This window comes from Protopterus annectens, chromosome 16.part0, assembly GCF_019279795.1.
Source record: "Protopterus annectens isolate FY-2018-M chromosome 16.part0, PAN1.0, whole genome shotgun sequence".
Classification (NCBI taxonomy): Eukaryota; Metazoa; Chordata; order Ceratodontiformes; family Protopteridae; genus Protopterus; species Protopterus annectens.
This window is the reverse complement of record NC_056750.1, coordinates 21245919-21261368: the sequence shown is the minus strand read 5'-3', so window position 1 is coordinate 21261368 and position 15450 is coordinate 21245919. Positions and strand designations below refer to the sequence as shown.

Below are 15450 nucleotides of genomic sequence, written 5' to 3'. Positions count from 1 at the left end.
TGTACTTGTTTCTTTGTCTTTAAAGCGGTTTTAGTCTTTGTCTTGGAAGCTGAGGTTGGCTTGATATATAACTGCGTAGGTCTGAAAACACCCTCAGAAGCCGATGCCTGCTCAGCGGCTCCGGACCCATCTGAGGGGATAGTTTCCGAGTGTCCAATACCTTGAGTATCCAGAGGCCTAGCTGTCTCCACGTGGGAGTCGGAAGCGGCCTGTGGCTCTGAGGTAGCGGGCGTCAGGGGCAGCGAAAGCGCCTCACTGAGAACCGGCGACTGGTCTACCGGAGGCCTCGTCGTCTTTTTTGGACCTTGGATGCCTGTCCTTTTCCTTGCGCTTTCTATAAACTCCGGTCGTCGGCTGTTCCAACGGCATTATATAATTAAACCTTCGGCCAAAGTAATGAAAAGCAAAATTGTACCGATGCTTAATAGTGCATTGGTTAAATCTAGCACAAAACCGACAGCTACCAACGTCATGGTCAGGGCCTAGGCAAGGAATACTGTAAGAATGAAAATCCTTATGAGGTATTTGCTTCCCACAAGAAATACAATGGTTAACTTTTTCTGACATCGGTCTGGAGCAAGAAAAAAGTTTCCCCAATGGGGTACTTAGCTTTATTGAAGACTTCGAATCTGAAATTCGATTTCGAAAATCTCAGGAGTCGGCCAACTGGCACTTGCGAACTGCTTTTGCTTCGGGCACCGCGCGGCTAGAAAGACTGAAGAAAATGGCGTCGGCTGCATCTTTTATACCCCTGGCGTACTGACGTCAGGGAAGAGGCGACAGCAACTGACGCTGGACCAGGACTTGGAATTCAGGCCGACTGCAGGTAGCCTGCCAGTAGGATAACTCAAGTGTAATGACTGCAACAGTGAAACACTATGAACATCATACATATCATGCCAGCCTGGATAAAACCACATTATCCAACACTTTGCCTAATCCATTCCCCATATTAATGGAAATTTGTCTGGGAGTTCTATATTAGCAATGAAGCCACCTCATACAATGATCCTGTTTAACAGGTTGGCCTTTTATCTTGACTATCCTGTTAAAAATGCCTCACCATTCAGTTTTTGAAAACTCAGTACTCTTAAAATTGCTGTATTTTTTTCTGCTGCCTTTCAAAAATTGTTTCTGGACTTTTTTGACAGATCTGTGATGAATCATAAGTTCCAGTTTACCAAAGTTATTTTATTCACTTAAGATAGACAGCATTATTAAGAAAGTACAGTGGTGAACCTACCATAAATGTAGATGTTCGAGTGTATTCACTGTTGCAGTCATTACACTTGGGTTATCCTGCTGGCAGGCGACCCGCAGTCGGCCCGAGTTCCAAAGTCTTGGTCCGGCATTGGTTGCTGTCACCTCTTCCTTGACGCCAGTGTGCCAGGGGTATAAAAGTTGCAACCGACGCCATTTTCTACAGTTTTTCTTGCCCCAGATGTCAGATGCCCCCAGATAGGAAGGCTGTAAAGATAAAAATATGCCAAACAGCCATACATATATTACTATAAACATTTCCTTCATCTACAAGCAAATACACCACATAAGTTGTATAGAGTTGAGAAGTACAGAGTAGTCCCAGCAAAGAGGGGGATGGTGGGTGGGTAACCTGGACTGCAACAGTGAATACACTCGAACATCTACATTTATGGTAGGTACACAACTGTACTATGTTTATAGTGTTTCACTGTTGCAGTCATTACACTTGGGTAGAATCCCAAAGCTGAGGTTGGGTGGCTGGGTCTAGATTGGATTTGGCGAGGCTAACAAGCCCTGCAGAACTGCAGTGGCAAAGCCTGTTCTGGATTTGGAGTAGAGAGGTAAGTGGTAGTGCTTGGTGAAAGTGTGCACTGAGCTCCAAGTTGCAGCTTCTAAAATGTCTTTGGTTGGTACCCCTCTGAGGAAAGCTGCTGAAGTGGCTGCTGCTCTGGTAGAATGAGGCCTAATGCCCTTAGGCACTGATTTGCCATGTTGTGCATAACAGAAGCGGATGCAGTGTCCTATCCATTTGGAGACTGTCTGCTTTGTAATAGGCTTTCCTTGTGATCCTGCAGCATAAGCTACAAAGAGTTGCTCAGTTTTTCTGAAAGCGTTTGTTTTATCCAAGTAAAATCGTAGCTGCCTGTGTATATCCAAAGTGTACAGAAGTCTTTCCCCTTTAATCTGGGCATTTGGGTAGAAAGTAGGTAAATGAATGGTTTGGTTTAAGGCCACATTGGAGACCACTTTCGGCATGAATGTTGGGTTTGTCCTAAGAGTACCCTGTCCTGATGAAAAATGAGGAAAGGCTCCACAGCCATCAATGCCTGCAACTCTGAGACTCTTCTTGCTGAAGTTATTGCTAGGAGCAGAGCAGTTTTCCATGACAAGAATTTTAGATCAGCTGTGCTGGCTGGTTCAAATGGAGGCAGTGTTAGTTTTTCTAAAACAAAATTGAGGTCCCAAGTAGGTACTGGTGCTCTCCTAGGGGGCCTTATAGTCTTTGCCCCTCCGAGGTACAGTCGTAGTAGAGGATGTGATAAAATAGGAGGATCCGTATTGTAATGAGCAGAAATGGCAGAGGCATGGATTTTAATAGATGAAAAAGATATGCCTTTGTCCAACATCTCAGTCAGGTACTGCAAAATCTGAGGTATATTAGGGACCAGTGGGTCGAGCCCTTGTGTCTGGTTCCAACCACAGAATCTCTTCCATTTTTCTGCATAAGATTTCCTAGTGCTGGGCTTCCTGGCTTCCAAAATGACATCCATAACAACTTTAGAGAGAGGTGCAGTCCGAGTGGCTACATTATCCGCCATGCTGCCAGGTTTAAGGTTCTGAGTTGACTGTGCAGAATATGATTGTTTTGCTGTGTCAGAAGATGAGGGATTTGAGGTAGAGAACAAGGTGGGCCTTGGGACAAAGTTTTTAGGATTGGGTACTAGTGCTGGCGTGGCCAGTCTGGTGCAGTCAGTATCATTTTTGGCCCTTCTTGTCTGACTTTTAGAAGCACCTTGGTGAGAAGAGGCATCGGAGGGAAGGCATAGACTGTCAGGTTTTTCCAGCTGAATGATAGAGCATCCACTTTCCATGCTTGAGAGTGATAAGTTCTCGTGCAAAATTTCTGTATTTGGCAATTGTGGGGGGAGGCAAAAAGATCTATGTCTGGGCGTCCCCATTTCCGTGTTATCATGTTGAACACTTGTGGATTTAGCTTCCATTCGTGAGGGTCCATGAGATTTCTGCTTAGTTCATCTGCCAGTGTATTTTTTGTTCCTGGCAGGAATTGTGCTTGCAGATGTACCTGGTAGGTCAGTGCTATGTTTCACAAAGTCATGGCTTGTCTGCATAGGGGGTAGGAATGTGTGCCCCCTTGCTTGTTTATGTACCACATTACTGTGGTATTGTCCGTCTTTATTAGTAGTTGTCCTGGATGTATTAGGTCCTTGAAGGCTGTCAGGGCATTTTGTACAGCTAGCATCTCTTTTTGATTGATGTGAAGATGCATTTGTTCCTTGGGCCACGTGCCCTGAATACATTTTCCTGCCATATGTGCTCCCCAGGCATAATCTGATGCATCCGTTGTTATTGTCTGCCTGGCTGTAGGTAAGGTGAAAGGTTGTCCCTTGTTGTGGTGACAGGCCTGGGACCACCATCGAAACTCCTGTTGTAGGCAGGGAATCAAGGTTATGATTGTCTCTAGGCTGTTTCAATGCTGAGTCCAAAAACTTTTTAGATACCATTGTAGCTTCCTCATATGCAGTTTTGCATATGGAATTAATAGAATGCAGGATGCCACGAAACCCAGGGCCTGCAGAATTTTTCTTGCAGGGAGCTGGGTCTTTGTTGCCATCATTTGAAAGTAATGAGTCAGTTGCCTTTGTTTGTCTGGCATGAGATAAGCCATCTGGGCAGTTGTATTTAAGGTTGCACCCAGGAATATTATCTCTTGAGAGGGCACTAGTTTTGATTTCTTTTCGTTTACTGTGTACCCAAGGCAAATTAGCAATCTTTTTACAAACGCCAGGTGCTTTAGAAGAATGTCCTTGCTCTCTGCTTGAATAAGGCAGTCGTCCAAGTAGGGATATATTTGAATTCCTTTTTGTCTGCAAAATGCAATTACTGCTGCCAGGCATTTTGTGAAAACCCTGGGCGCAGTAGATAAGCCAAAGGGCAGTGCAAAGAATTGGTAATGCATTGAGCCTGCTATAAATCTGAGGTATCTTTTGCACGATTGTCTGATTGGGACGTGCAGGTATGCCTCCTTGAGATCCAAAGTAACTAGCCAAGCTTCCTTGCCCAGCATGGGCAGTTGTTGTTGAAGTGTTAACATTTTGAATTTTGGAACATCAGGAAAGTATTCAGGATTGACAGGTCCAGTATTGGTCTCCAGGCTTTGTCTTTTCTGGGTACTTTCTCTCAACATTTAAACAGATTGAACTCTACAGTTCCCTACAAAACGGTGTCTACAAGACTGCTATCAGTTTCTCTCAACATTTAAACAGATTGAACTTTACAGTTCCCTACAAAACGGTGTCTACAGGACTGCAATCAGTTTCTCTCAACATTTAAACAGATTGAACTCTACAGTTCCCTACAAAACGGTGTCTACAGGACTGCAATCAGTTTCCCTCAACATTTAAACAGATTGAACTCTACAGTTCCCTACAAAACGGTGTCTACAGGACTGCAATCAGTTTCTCTCAACATTTAAACAGAGTAGGTTGCATACACAAAAAGCATTTGTTAAGCTTTCACTTACAGTGCTTTGTAATTAAGCAGGTCACCATATTGGTCAGCCATAGGGCTCTTTGTTTCTACTTGAGTGGTTGCCTCCTTCCCCTGTAACTGAAGTAAATTGACTCTTACATTAAGAGCTGTAATACTTACCTTATAGCTTTAGGACACCTTAGGAAACCTTGTAAACTGCAATAGCCCGCGCTCGGGCTCTCTTGCTCCCTCCCTGCCCCAATTCCTCCGCCCCAGTACCTCTAAATTTATAGTACTATAGCCACTCCCCCACTTTCTAGATCCTATCTGCTTTCATCTGGGATAATTCCACCCATCCCCATTCTACTACCTACATTTTAATAGCACCTATTAGCTTTCATCTGGCATTCTCCCATCCCCTTCCAGTACCTTTACCTCACCACTCTATCTTCTGGTGTTGCATCACCAAGTAAAACAGTTCCTTAACTCACTAGCTGAATCACAGATAATGATATACTCCTCTTTACTACCCCTCTTGCTCACACCATACCTCCTTACCTTGTATGAAAAAACAGTTTCTCATGGGATTTCAGGTCCCAAAAGGCCATACTATCACCCCAGCTGTAAATCCTTCCACCTTCAACCATACTTACAGTACCAGATCCTATCCAACATCTTGTTCAGTCTATCAACATCTCAACCCCAGGCACATTAGCTCTAGATCCAAACACTACCACAAACTAATAAACAAATTTCTTAAGTTCATCACCAAGTATAGACTCAACCTAATACTTGGTGGTGATATTCACCCCAACCCCGGCCCACTCACTTCAGATACACATACCCCCTCTACTTGCAATCTAAGCTACAAACCTACAATTAATAGGCCAACTAACTCTCTCCTAGTCTGTCATCTCAATATTAGAAGCATTAATAACAAGGTACATGAATTGCATGCACTTCTGGATATCCATTCTCCTGAGATTCTTTGTTTAACTGAAACCTGGTTAAAACCTAACACTAAAGACAATGAAGTGTTACCACCTGGGCACAACATACACAGGCTGGATCGTGCTTCGAGGAAGGGGGGTGGGGTAGCTGTACTCTATAAATCTGAGTTGAATGTCACCATAGATGTAATACAACCTCCTCAGATTAATAACTCAGAGATTCTTGCCACCAAATTGCAACTTAATAAAAATAAATGTATTAATATCATCTGTATGTACATTCCCCCAGATAACAATATATCTACATTTGAAGAAATCCTGCACTGGCTATCATGTCACTACCCCCAAGAAACCCTACTACTTGGAGACTTTAACATAGACTGGGGCACCTGTTCCTCAGAATCCCCAACCACCCATATTAACCTGCATGCATTTACACAAATCATATCCACCCCTACCAGGATAGGTAAACCCAACCAAAAAGAAAGTATACTTGACTGGGTACTCAAACAGTCACCCCCAACTGTACACCTCTGGTACCCTCTATAATGGCCTAAGCGATCACCTTCTCACATATGTAATTAAGCACAAAACCATTAATTCCCAACAATCCTTACTCAGAAAGGTTAGAAACAATAACAACGTTGACCCTGCCAAATTCCAACAAGAACTAGACTCATGTAATTGGTTTATTCTAAAGCACCTCCCCTTAGAGGAAGCAGTAGCATACTTTAACAACAAATTCCTTGAGATCCTTGATTTGCATGCACCTGTTCGTTCAAAGAGAACCAAGGCAAAAACTGCACCATGCCTTTCTATAGAGTCTAAACTCAAAATTACCCTTAGAAACAAAGCATGGGCTTTATGGCGTTCTTCTAAAGACCCTCAAGATCACATTAAATACAGGCAATCCAGGAACGAAACCAAAAAATCAATTTTACAAGACAAAAAAACAATACTACTGTAATTTACAGACAGTAAATCAAAATAACCCTCAGAAGTTTTGGGCAGGTACAAATAATCTACTACATCCTGGACAAACTTCAACCCCAATCCCTGCTACTACTATTGATAAAACCCCTGAAGAAGTTTCTGATAGTTTTAACCAATTCTTTACTGAGACAATTCAAGCCCTAGCTAGCCAACTACCTCCTAGCTCCCCTGGTCCTGAAAGTAGCACCCCTAGAAACCTACTCGCGTTCAGCTTCGAACCAGTCGCCACTTCACTTATCCGTACCTTGATCAAAAAATTAAAACCCACTACACTTTCTGCTGACCAACTCCCTGCCGAGTACCTACAAAAATCAGCTGATGCTATTCCCCGTCTCAATACTAATCAATAGAACTATAGTAGAAGCTAAAATTCCCACCATCTGGAAAATATCCTATGTAATCCCACTTCACAAAGGAGGCAGCTCTACTGAATTCTCCAATTATAGGCCAATAGCTATACTCTCTCCACTTGCAAAGATTATGGAAAAATGTATTCATAGACAACTCATGCACCACCGAATCCAAAATCGCCTTATGGCAGACACTCAGCATGGCTTCCGTCCTCATCACAGCACTACTTCAGCCCTCCTAGCCTTTACTAACACCATAAACCATAATCGCAACAATAGTTATATATCCTCAGCCCTCTTTTTGGATCTTTCCAAGGCATTCGATATGGTTGATCACCAACTTTTAATCCACACCCTGCAAACATTCTGTCTAGATACTGGAGCCCTCCAATGGTTTCAATCCTACCTGAATGGTCGACAGCAGGCTGTCCTCTGGCCTAACACCCTTGGAGTACCATAAGACTCTATACTAGGGCCCTTGCTGTTCTCCATCTTCATTAACGACCTTTATACTGTCATCCCAAAAGTCAGCTGTATCCAATATGCTGATAACTCTACTCTGATTTGCTCAGCCACATCTCCAGTAGAGTTATGGTCAGCTACCCAGACCACCTTTAATACAATAGAAAACTGGCTTTCTGAACATCGTCTGATCCTAAATCCCAAAAAAACTAAATGCTGTTATTTTCACCAACACGTAGGTCTACCGCTTTCACCTTTACCATAAAATCAAATGATGGCACAATAATCTCCCCTGACCCATCTACAAAACTATTAGGTGTCATCATAGACAATAATCTAAAATTTGACCTACATGTTAACCAAACTATCAAAACCATCAATAAAAAATTAGGGTCACTTTACAGAATAAAAGCCTTCCTAACCCCTCCAGCTAAAACTGCCATAGCTCACTCTCACCTTCTTTCAACCCTTCTGTATGCATCCCCTCTACTCTCTAATTTAAACAAGACTGTCCTTAACAAACTCTCAATTTGCTACAACCACATTGCCAGGTTTGCCACTGGGCTGCCTTTTAGGACATGTCATTGCATCAATCTACATCAGCTTGGGTGGCTTGAACTTCCCAGCCTAATCCAGTATAACCAACTGATTATGGCCTATAAAATCCTCTATAATCTGGACAATACTCCTGCACTTAAAAATATTATCACCATCTATAACAATCCTAGACCGCTTCGATCCTCTAACAAACTACTAATTCAGACTAGCAAAATTAATAACACAGCCGGTGATTCTCTATTTGCAAACTCTGTAAGTAGATCCTGGAACTCTCTTCCAGCTGATATTACCTTACTTTCCACCTTAGGTCAATTTAAAACTAGACTCAAACAACATTTGTCACTTAACTGGCTATGTCAATGTATCAAGCCTGGCTAACTCTCTCTAGAATGTGTAAAAATCTGTTAACCAGTTTACTGTGTAATTAAATCCTGACTTGTGCTCAGGAATAACTGTAACCTGTGGAACTTGTTTAACTTGCTTACTTATGTAATCTCTGTAAATAGTCTGTTTGCAATATGTAATGCTGTATCTGCTTACCCTTGGTGCTTTTATCCCCGGGCCTCCGCTGAAAATGGACATGCATCCAGTCGGACTATCCTGGTCAACAAATGTAAAATAAAAATAATTAAATTAATAAAATACTAAGAAAAGTCTTGAGTAAAATCCTTGTCCTTGTACTTCTTTTGGAACTTTTTGAATAGCTCCCATATCCATAAGAGCAGCAATCTGTTTTTGTGCCTCTGCCCATTGGTTTTGTGGCAGGTTTGGCTTACCTTTTGGTTTTGGAAGCGTGTGGAAGTGGAACCTGTACCCCTGAGAAACTATATTCAGCACCCATTGGTCTTGGGTGATTATGTGCCATTTTTTTGAGAAAAGTGCTAGCTTTCCCCCTAGGGGTGCTGTCAACTGGTAAGAGCTTGGTATTTGCATAGGGAAGTCATTGTGACCTTTTCCTGTAAGGCTGTGATTTGTCATCTCCTCCTTTGGGGGTTGAAGCACCCCACTGTTTAGGTCTGTAGGAGCCTTGCGGCTGAGATCTGCCTCTTGGGCATCTGTATCTGCCTCTTTGCGGCCTGTCTGACACTGGAAAGGACCAATTTTTTGAAGGCCAGTTTCTGCTAAATCTAGGTGGTTGAACCTGTAAGAAATCTTTCACCGTTTGCATTAACTTTGCTTTATCCTCCATTTTCTTTAACACCTCTTCTGCCTTAACACCAAACAATGTATCATGCTGTAATGGAGCATCCAATAATTTTACTTTAACATGGTCAGGTAAACTTTGTTCTTTCAACCAAGGTCCAAGCATGTCTTCGAATGACTGAGCCTGCAACTGCGGCTCTACAAGAAGCCTCTAATGAATCAAAACCACATTGCAGAGTATGCTTTCCCACTTGTTCAACTGCATGCAATAAATCCTGCATTTCTTTACTGTCAGGACTTTCTATATTTGTAACAATTTTCTGCTTTAACAATGACATGAGATACTGGTGATATTTAAGCATGTGAAACTGACAGTTTAAAGCTCTTACAGCTAAAGTAGCAGAAGTGTAAACTTTTTTTCCCCCATCTGTCCAGAGCTCTGGAATCCTTATCTGAGGGGACAGAATTTTTGGCAGTGGAAGCTTTAACCCCTTTAGGACCCTGAGAGATTGTTTCTGGGTCTGCAGCGGGGTTTTTATAAAGAAATTTATGAGAGTCAGGGGCCCTGTAGTACCTATCTGGCTTTACTGGAGCAGGGGGTCGCCTGCCAGCAGGATAATCCAAGTGTAATGACTGCAACAGTGAAACACGATGAACATCATGTTAATTCATAATATAATAGAAAAACAAGTCATCTCCAAGTGATTTGTTTCCTTGTGGAAAATGAAGAATTTCCTCCAGGATGAAGTTACAAAATAGAAGACAATGGGCTGTACAATGCAGCATGTGTTTTCAGCTGTGATTCATTAACAGCACTATACATTAAAAGATGTAAATGCGCATTTCTTAAACGGTATACAGGCCTGATTAAAAAAAAGGAGATTCAGTGTTAGAAACGTGCAGTACTTCACTGATTTAAGTAACAACTGAACAAAAAAATTTGAAACATAACATTACTGAACTGCTAATTTCCACTAACTATACCCATTTTAGTGGTTTGGCTAAACCTTCACTTAAGACGGATGGGAATCTACAGAGTTCCCTATTAAGTCCCAGAAACTACATTCATTTTAAAGCATTTTGTATTACATGAAGGACTGAACTCGGATATGAATTTGATATGTTTACTATTGTTGATAAACAAGAATTTATATTATTTAATATGTCTGTAATGCCTAGGCATGTCTAAATTAATTCTTGAAAGTTTTGCTTTGAGTCTCATCCCTTGAAAGCCAAAAAGTCAAGCTGCCACAATGCAAAAAAAAAAAAATGCAGCTATTTATTTCATGCCAGTCTGTTTACTTTGCCTTGCATTTGAAAGCACTTTCTTTTTTGTGTGGTGTTGACTGTTGACTGCCCTTATAGCGAGAGACGTCAGTAGAGTAGCAGGACAGAGCTCTTTAGGAGGAAGAAGCAATGAAGTATGGGTCTGAGCTTGGAAAAACTGGCTTAGAAGGGGATGGAGTGTTAATTTAATATTCTCTGTAATGGGGACAGATCGAGATATTACAACAAGAAATACTGGATAAAACATCCAAAGAAACTAATACAGGAAGGTGGAAGCAGGAAGAACTCAAGCTGAAGCAAGGAATGGAAAGGCGACTGACATTTGGTACCTGACACTGACCAACACTATGCGTAACACAGGAAATCCTTGCACTGGTCTTTCTGCATGACAGCAGCACCAGTAGTGACCAAAGTCAGAAGAATGGGCAGTGTCACATCAGATGTATGGTACCCTATGCCCCATGGGATAAATAGCAAAATTACACCACAGACACAGAAACAAACTACAACTGTCACCAATGTCCAGAAACCCAGACTGATGCCGATTATGGACAAAGTTAGGTGATCCAGAAAAAAAAAAAGTAGAGCTAAGGATCTCTGCACAGTCAGCAAAATATTTGAGGGTGACACTGCCCTGGCATATAAGTGCTACTACCAGCAGGTAGTAACTGAGCTGTTGGACACGGACACATTCTGAGGTATGCCTAACTAGAGTAACTCCTATGGTGGGCCGTCAAATAGTAAAATAAAAACTTGAGAACTAGCACCAACAATTGAAAAAAGCTAGGAAAAGAGGTACCAGTATCTAATAAACGTAGAAACTTTCCTAGAGAGTTCTTGACTACACCTAGTCTACAAATTAATATACAAACCACAGCAAAGCAATGCTCTACTAGACTTATTGCAGACATATAGCCCTTCTAGGCCACTTCAATCTAAAAACAAATACCTACAAACTACACCTGACAGCAGGAACCTCTCTCTCTTCCTGCTATGTAGCCCACTCTAGGAACTCTATCCCCTTATCCTTTAAATATACGAGCATCCTTGCCAATTTCAAGACCAATCTAAAAAATATCTGACACCTGGCCGGTATCTGCACAACCCTCAAAAAAGACACATGACCACTTGCTTATAACTAAGCCTTTCTCACTCTGAATTCACCTCCATATCTTAAGAGGTACTAATGACCCAACATCAAAAGAAGCTCTGACTTTAATGCACCATACTACTAATGTGTGCTCCTCTACCTCTTCAGCAGACACTTTCTAGTGCTTATTTTCCTCTCTAACGTACATCCATAACATTCACACCTCTCTAACAACAAGCTCTCTCCATGTTCTTAATTTTCCCTCCTGCTCATTACTCCTCCTCATCTCATTCTCTATTTTGACAGCACGAAACGCTCTTGTTCTTCACCTTCATACATAATTAGAAGTAGTTAGTATTCTGAATATGTATGTATTAGTTTACGTGACATAGGCTATCCACTTCTGCCATGCGTCATGCTACTTGCAAGTACATACTGCATTACTATTTCTGTAAATGTATTTCAAAACTGTTTGTGTTTTTATCTGTTGTGGGGATTTTATTCCCTTGTATGTAATTACTTATAGGCTACTGTAAAAAAGCTTTTGCATGTGTTTTTGTGGAGCCTTTTCCCCCAAGTCATTGTAAAATATTTAATCTGTTGTGGGGAACTACTGTTTACATGTTTTTGAATCTGTCATAGAGCTTTTCTCCACAGGCCTCTGCTGAAAATGGGACATTAGCTTAGTCAGATGTTCCTGGTTATCAAAGGACAACTAAAATAAAAAAATAAAATACAACTGAGATAGCAGAGTCACAGGAACATCAACTTGATGAATCAAAATAGCAGAAATGAAAGACTCAAGTACTGGACCAGGTATGTCTGTCTGCTACTAGAATGTTTCCCAAAAGTATGCTGATTTACTGTATGCAAAACCAAGCTGTAAGACTGTAAAACAATCTGGAACCACCTTACTGCTATCCAACTGGAGCAGTAAGAAACAACTGCAAAGAAGGAAGAAATCTCACAATAAACAAGAACAGACCTAGAGCCTTGTAAGAAAAGTGTATGAAAATGTCTAACATATATACTACAGCCAGAGCATGTGAAAGAACCAGCCCTCTCTGGTCCTGTATACCAAAACATATTAAACTGAGAAAAAGAAAATAAAGTGGCAAAACGCAGACCAATCCAAGAAAGATTTAATATAAACGTTAGCGCTTTCATGCACCACACCTTAGTGCACTTTTGCCACTTTATTTTCTTTTTCTCAGTTTAGTGTTTTATACCAAAACATATTGTCAATGACAGCTCTCTTTTGTAGCATTAATAATGCCTGCTCCCTCCCTACTCCTATCCACAGAATTATCAAGTTTCCTCCTTTAAGAAAGAGGTTCTGAAGCAGTTCTCACAGAGCCATGGCCTAAAAACAGATTCATAAAGTCCTCTTTCCCTGGTTAAACCCAATCATGGCTTGCAATGAAACTGTGACAAAAACCTGTCTCATCCCTTCATAAGGTAAGGAAAGGTATGTCATGCACTCAACCCTTCCATTACATGTGGTCTCCAGCAATCTATACCAAATACCAAATTTAGGCTGCTGGTACTGGATATGGAAATCTAAATAATTCCTTGTACCAATCACACAATACTAAAATCTTCTGATTGGCCCATTGTACTTGGTGTTGTTACTGTTATTTCCTCATTTCCAAACATATATGCACACCCGCAGAGTTTCCATAGGCGACCTGCAAATAAATTACAGTACCCACAGAAATAATAAAAACATACCTGTGTATTTCAGGAATTTCTGGATTAAATTTAAATAGAGATGATGTTTTAATGACAGATTTTTCATCAGCATCTTCATTCTGTTTTCCTGACGAGTATACTTTTGTAGATGATTTAATTGGAGATTTACTGACTGAGGACAAAGTTCTGTTTGTGTTCCTCTTCTGCTGGAGTACAGAGCACCCACTCTTCTGCTTTGCGGGGGGTTCCTCATTAACTTTTGGAGATGATCGGATGTGTGGTTTAGTAACTGAGAATGGTGGGGTGCTTGCTTTTTCTTTCTGCTGAAATACAGGATTTTCTCTTCTGCGCTTGGGGGAAGGTTCTTCATTGATCTGCTTGGTCTTCCGTTTTATGTTTTTATGGCTGCTCTGAATATATACAAAATGTATGCATGAGCAACTAAGCAGAATTGCATTCCACACCACTATTCTGTTCTGCAGATCCTTAAAAACTGACAGAACTTACCTCTGCTGAAGTTCTTTCATATTCATCTGTCAAGCCACTTCAATGAACTATAAACATTTACTGTCAGAGCTATGATTAAACTTTAAGCTATTTAAAACAACCTGTGATGTACATAAGAATGCAACTATTCTTTATAGAAGATTTGTGGTAGCAGGATTGTTAAATTTACATGCGATACAAACCAAGCACACAGGAAAAAAGCAGAAGCCTACCTGTTAATAAATGTACTCATTCATTTACTACTTAGTACCACAATACATGATTCCCCAGGGAGGAGCATGTCACCATTTCAAAAAAAAAAAAAAAAAAGCTTTAATACATGTCTACTCATGTAATCTAAAATATATTATCTACTATACCATGAAAAAGAGGTTATGTACATAAAGTTCCATGTTAGTTGTCCTTCATCTCGGCTTCCTTCTTGCTGATTGGGTTCGGAGCCGATCCTCAGCTCCGACTCAGCCTACTTCTATAACTCAAGAGCTGTTTACTGGCTCAAGGCTAACCCTTATCCCAGAATGCCCAGTGTCAGCTACACAGATCTTGTTTGTGATAGCACACACTAGACATATAAAGTAACCAGTAACCTAAAAACCGATTTACCAAAATAAAAGATCACAGTAAACTGTCAAAAGTTTACCTGGCATGTGAACCAAGAAAAAAGGAAATCAGCCAGTGAAACCATATTGAACTCCTCTCAATCATCCAGGAAGGGGGGAAGGAGGGGGGAACGCAAGGAGGAAGGCGAGATGAAGGACAACTAACATGGAGCGTTATGGTAGGTACATAACTTCTTTATGTTAAGTTGTCCCATCTCGTCTTCATTCTTGCTGATTGGGACAGCGTCCCTAGCACCTAAAGACACAGGGTGGCTCATTGGGACAGACTCTTCAGAACAGTGGAACCAAAGGAAGCCCTGCTCCGGGAGACCACATCCACTTTGTAATGAGAGATAAAGGTATGAGGGTTTGCCCAAGTGGCAGCTGTACAAATTGAGTCTATGGCCAATTTAGACTGAAAGGCTACAGAAGTGGCTAATGCTCTAGTAGAATGACCTTTTGGTTTTGCTGGTAGATCTTTATGCCTTAAATGATAAATAAAGGCAATGGTGTCAGATAACCATTTGGATAAGGTCACCTTAGAAACTGGAAGGCCTTGCTTATTGTGAGCATATGAGAGAAATAACTAGTCTGACTTTCTTAGCTCTTTAGTCCTATGGAGGTAAAAACGTAATTGTCTATGCACATTCAGTTGGTGAAGACTGTATTCTGTCTTGTTGCTATGATTGGGAAAGAAGACGGGGAGATCAATGGATTGATTTAGATTGTTTTCTGAACAGACTTTTGGTATGAAGGATGGGTTGGTTCTTAGAGAAACTCTATCTTTGTGAAAAAAACATATATGGGAGACGAACACAGAGTGCTTGGAGTTCTGAAACACATCTAGCTGAGGTAATAGCAACTAGAAAAAGTGTTTTCCAAGAAAAAAATTTTAAGGGACAAGATGCTGCTGGTTCAAAGGGAGGCAGAATTAAAGAAGTGAAAACTAAACTGAGATCCCAAGGAAGAGATGGATCCTCACTGGGGGTCTAAGAAGAGATGTTCCTCTCATGAAGGCTTTGCAGAACTTATGAGACATTATGCTAGAATTAAGAATTCCAATATGAAAATTAGACATGGCAGCCAGTTGTACCCTGATGGTAGCAGTAGCTGCACCCGACTGAAAA

General features: G+C 41.1%; 1 protein-coding gene across 1 annotated transcript in view; it reads right to left on the bottom strand.

Annotated features, from left to right (window-relative positions):
- DDX31 (DEAD-box helicase 31) overlaps window positions 1-15450 on the bottom strand; it is a 2738529-nt gene that overhangs the window by 2425244 nt on the left and 297835 nt on the right. Inside the window, exon 2 of the mRNA XM_044057921.1 lies at window positions 13257-13627. Coding sequence (XP_043913856.1) covers window positions 13257-13627 — 371 coding nt within the window. The remainder of the gene's footprint in view (window positions 1-13256; window positions 13628-15450) is intronic.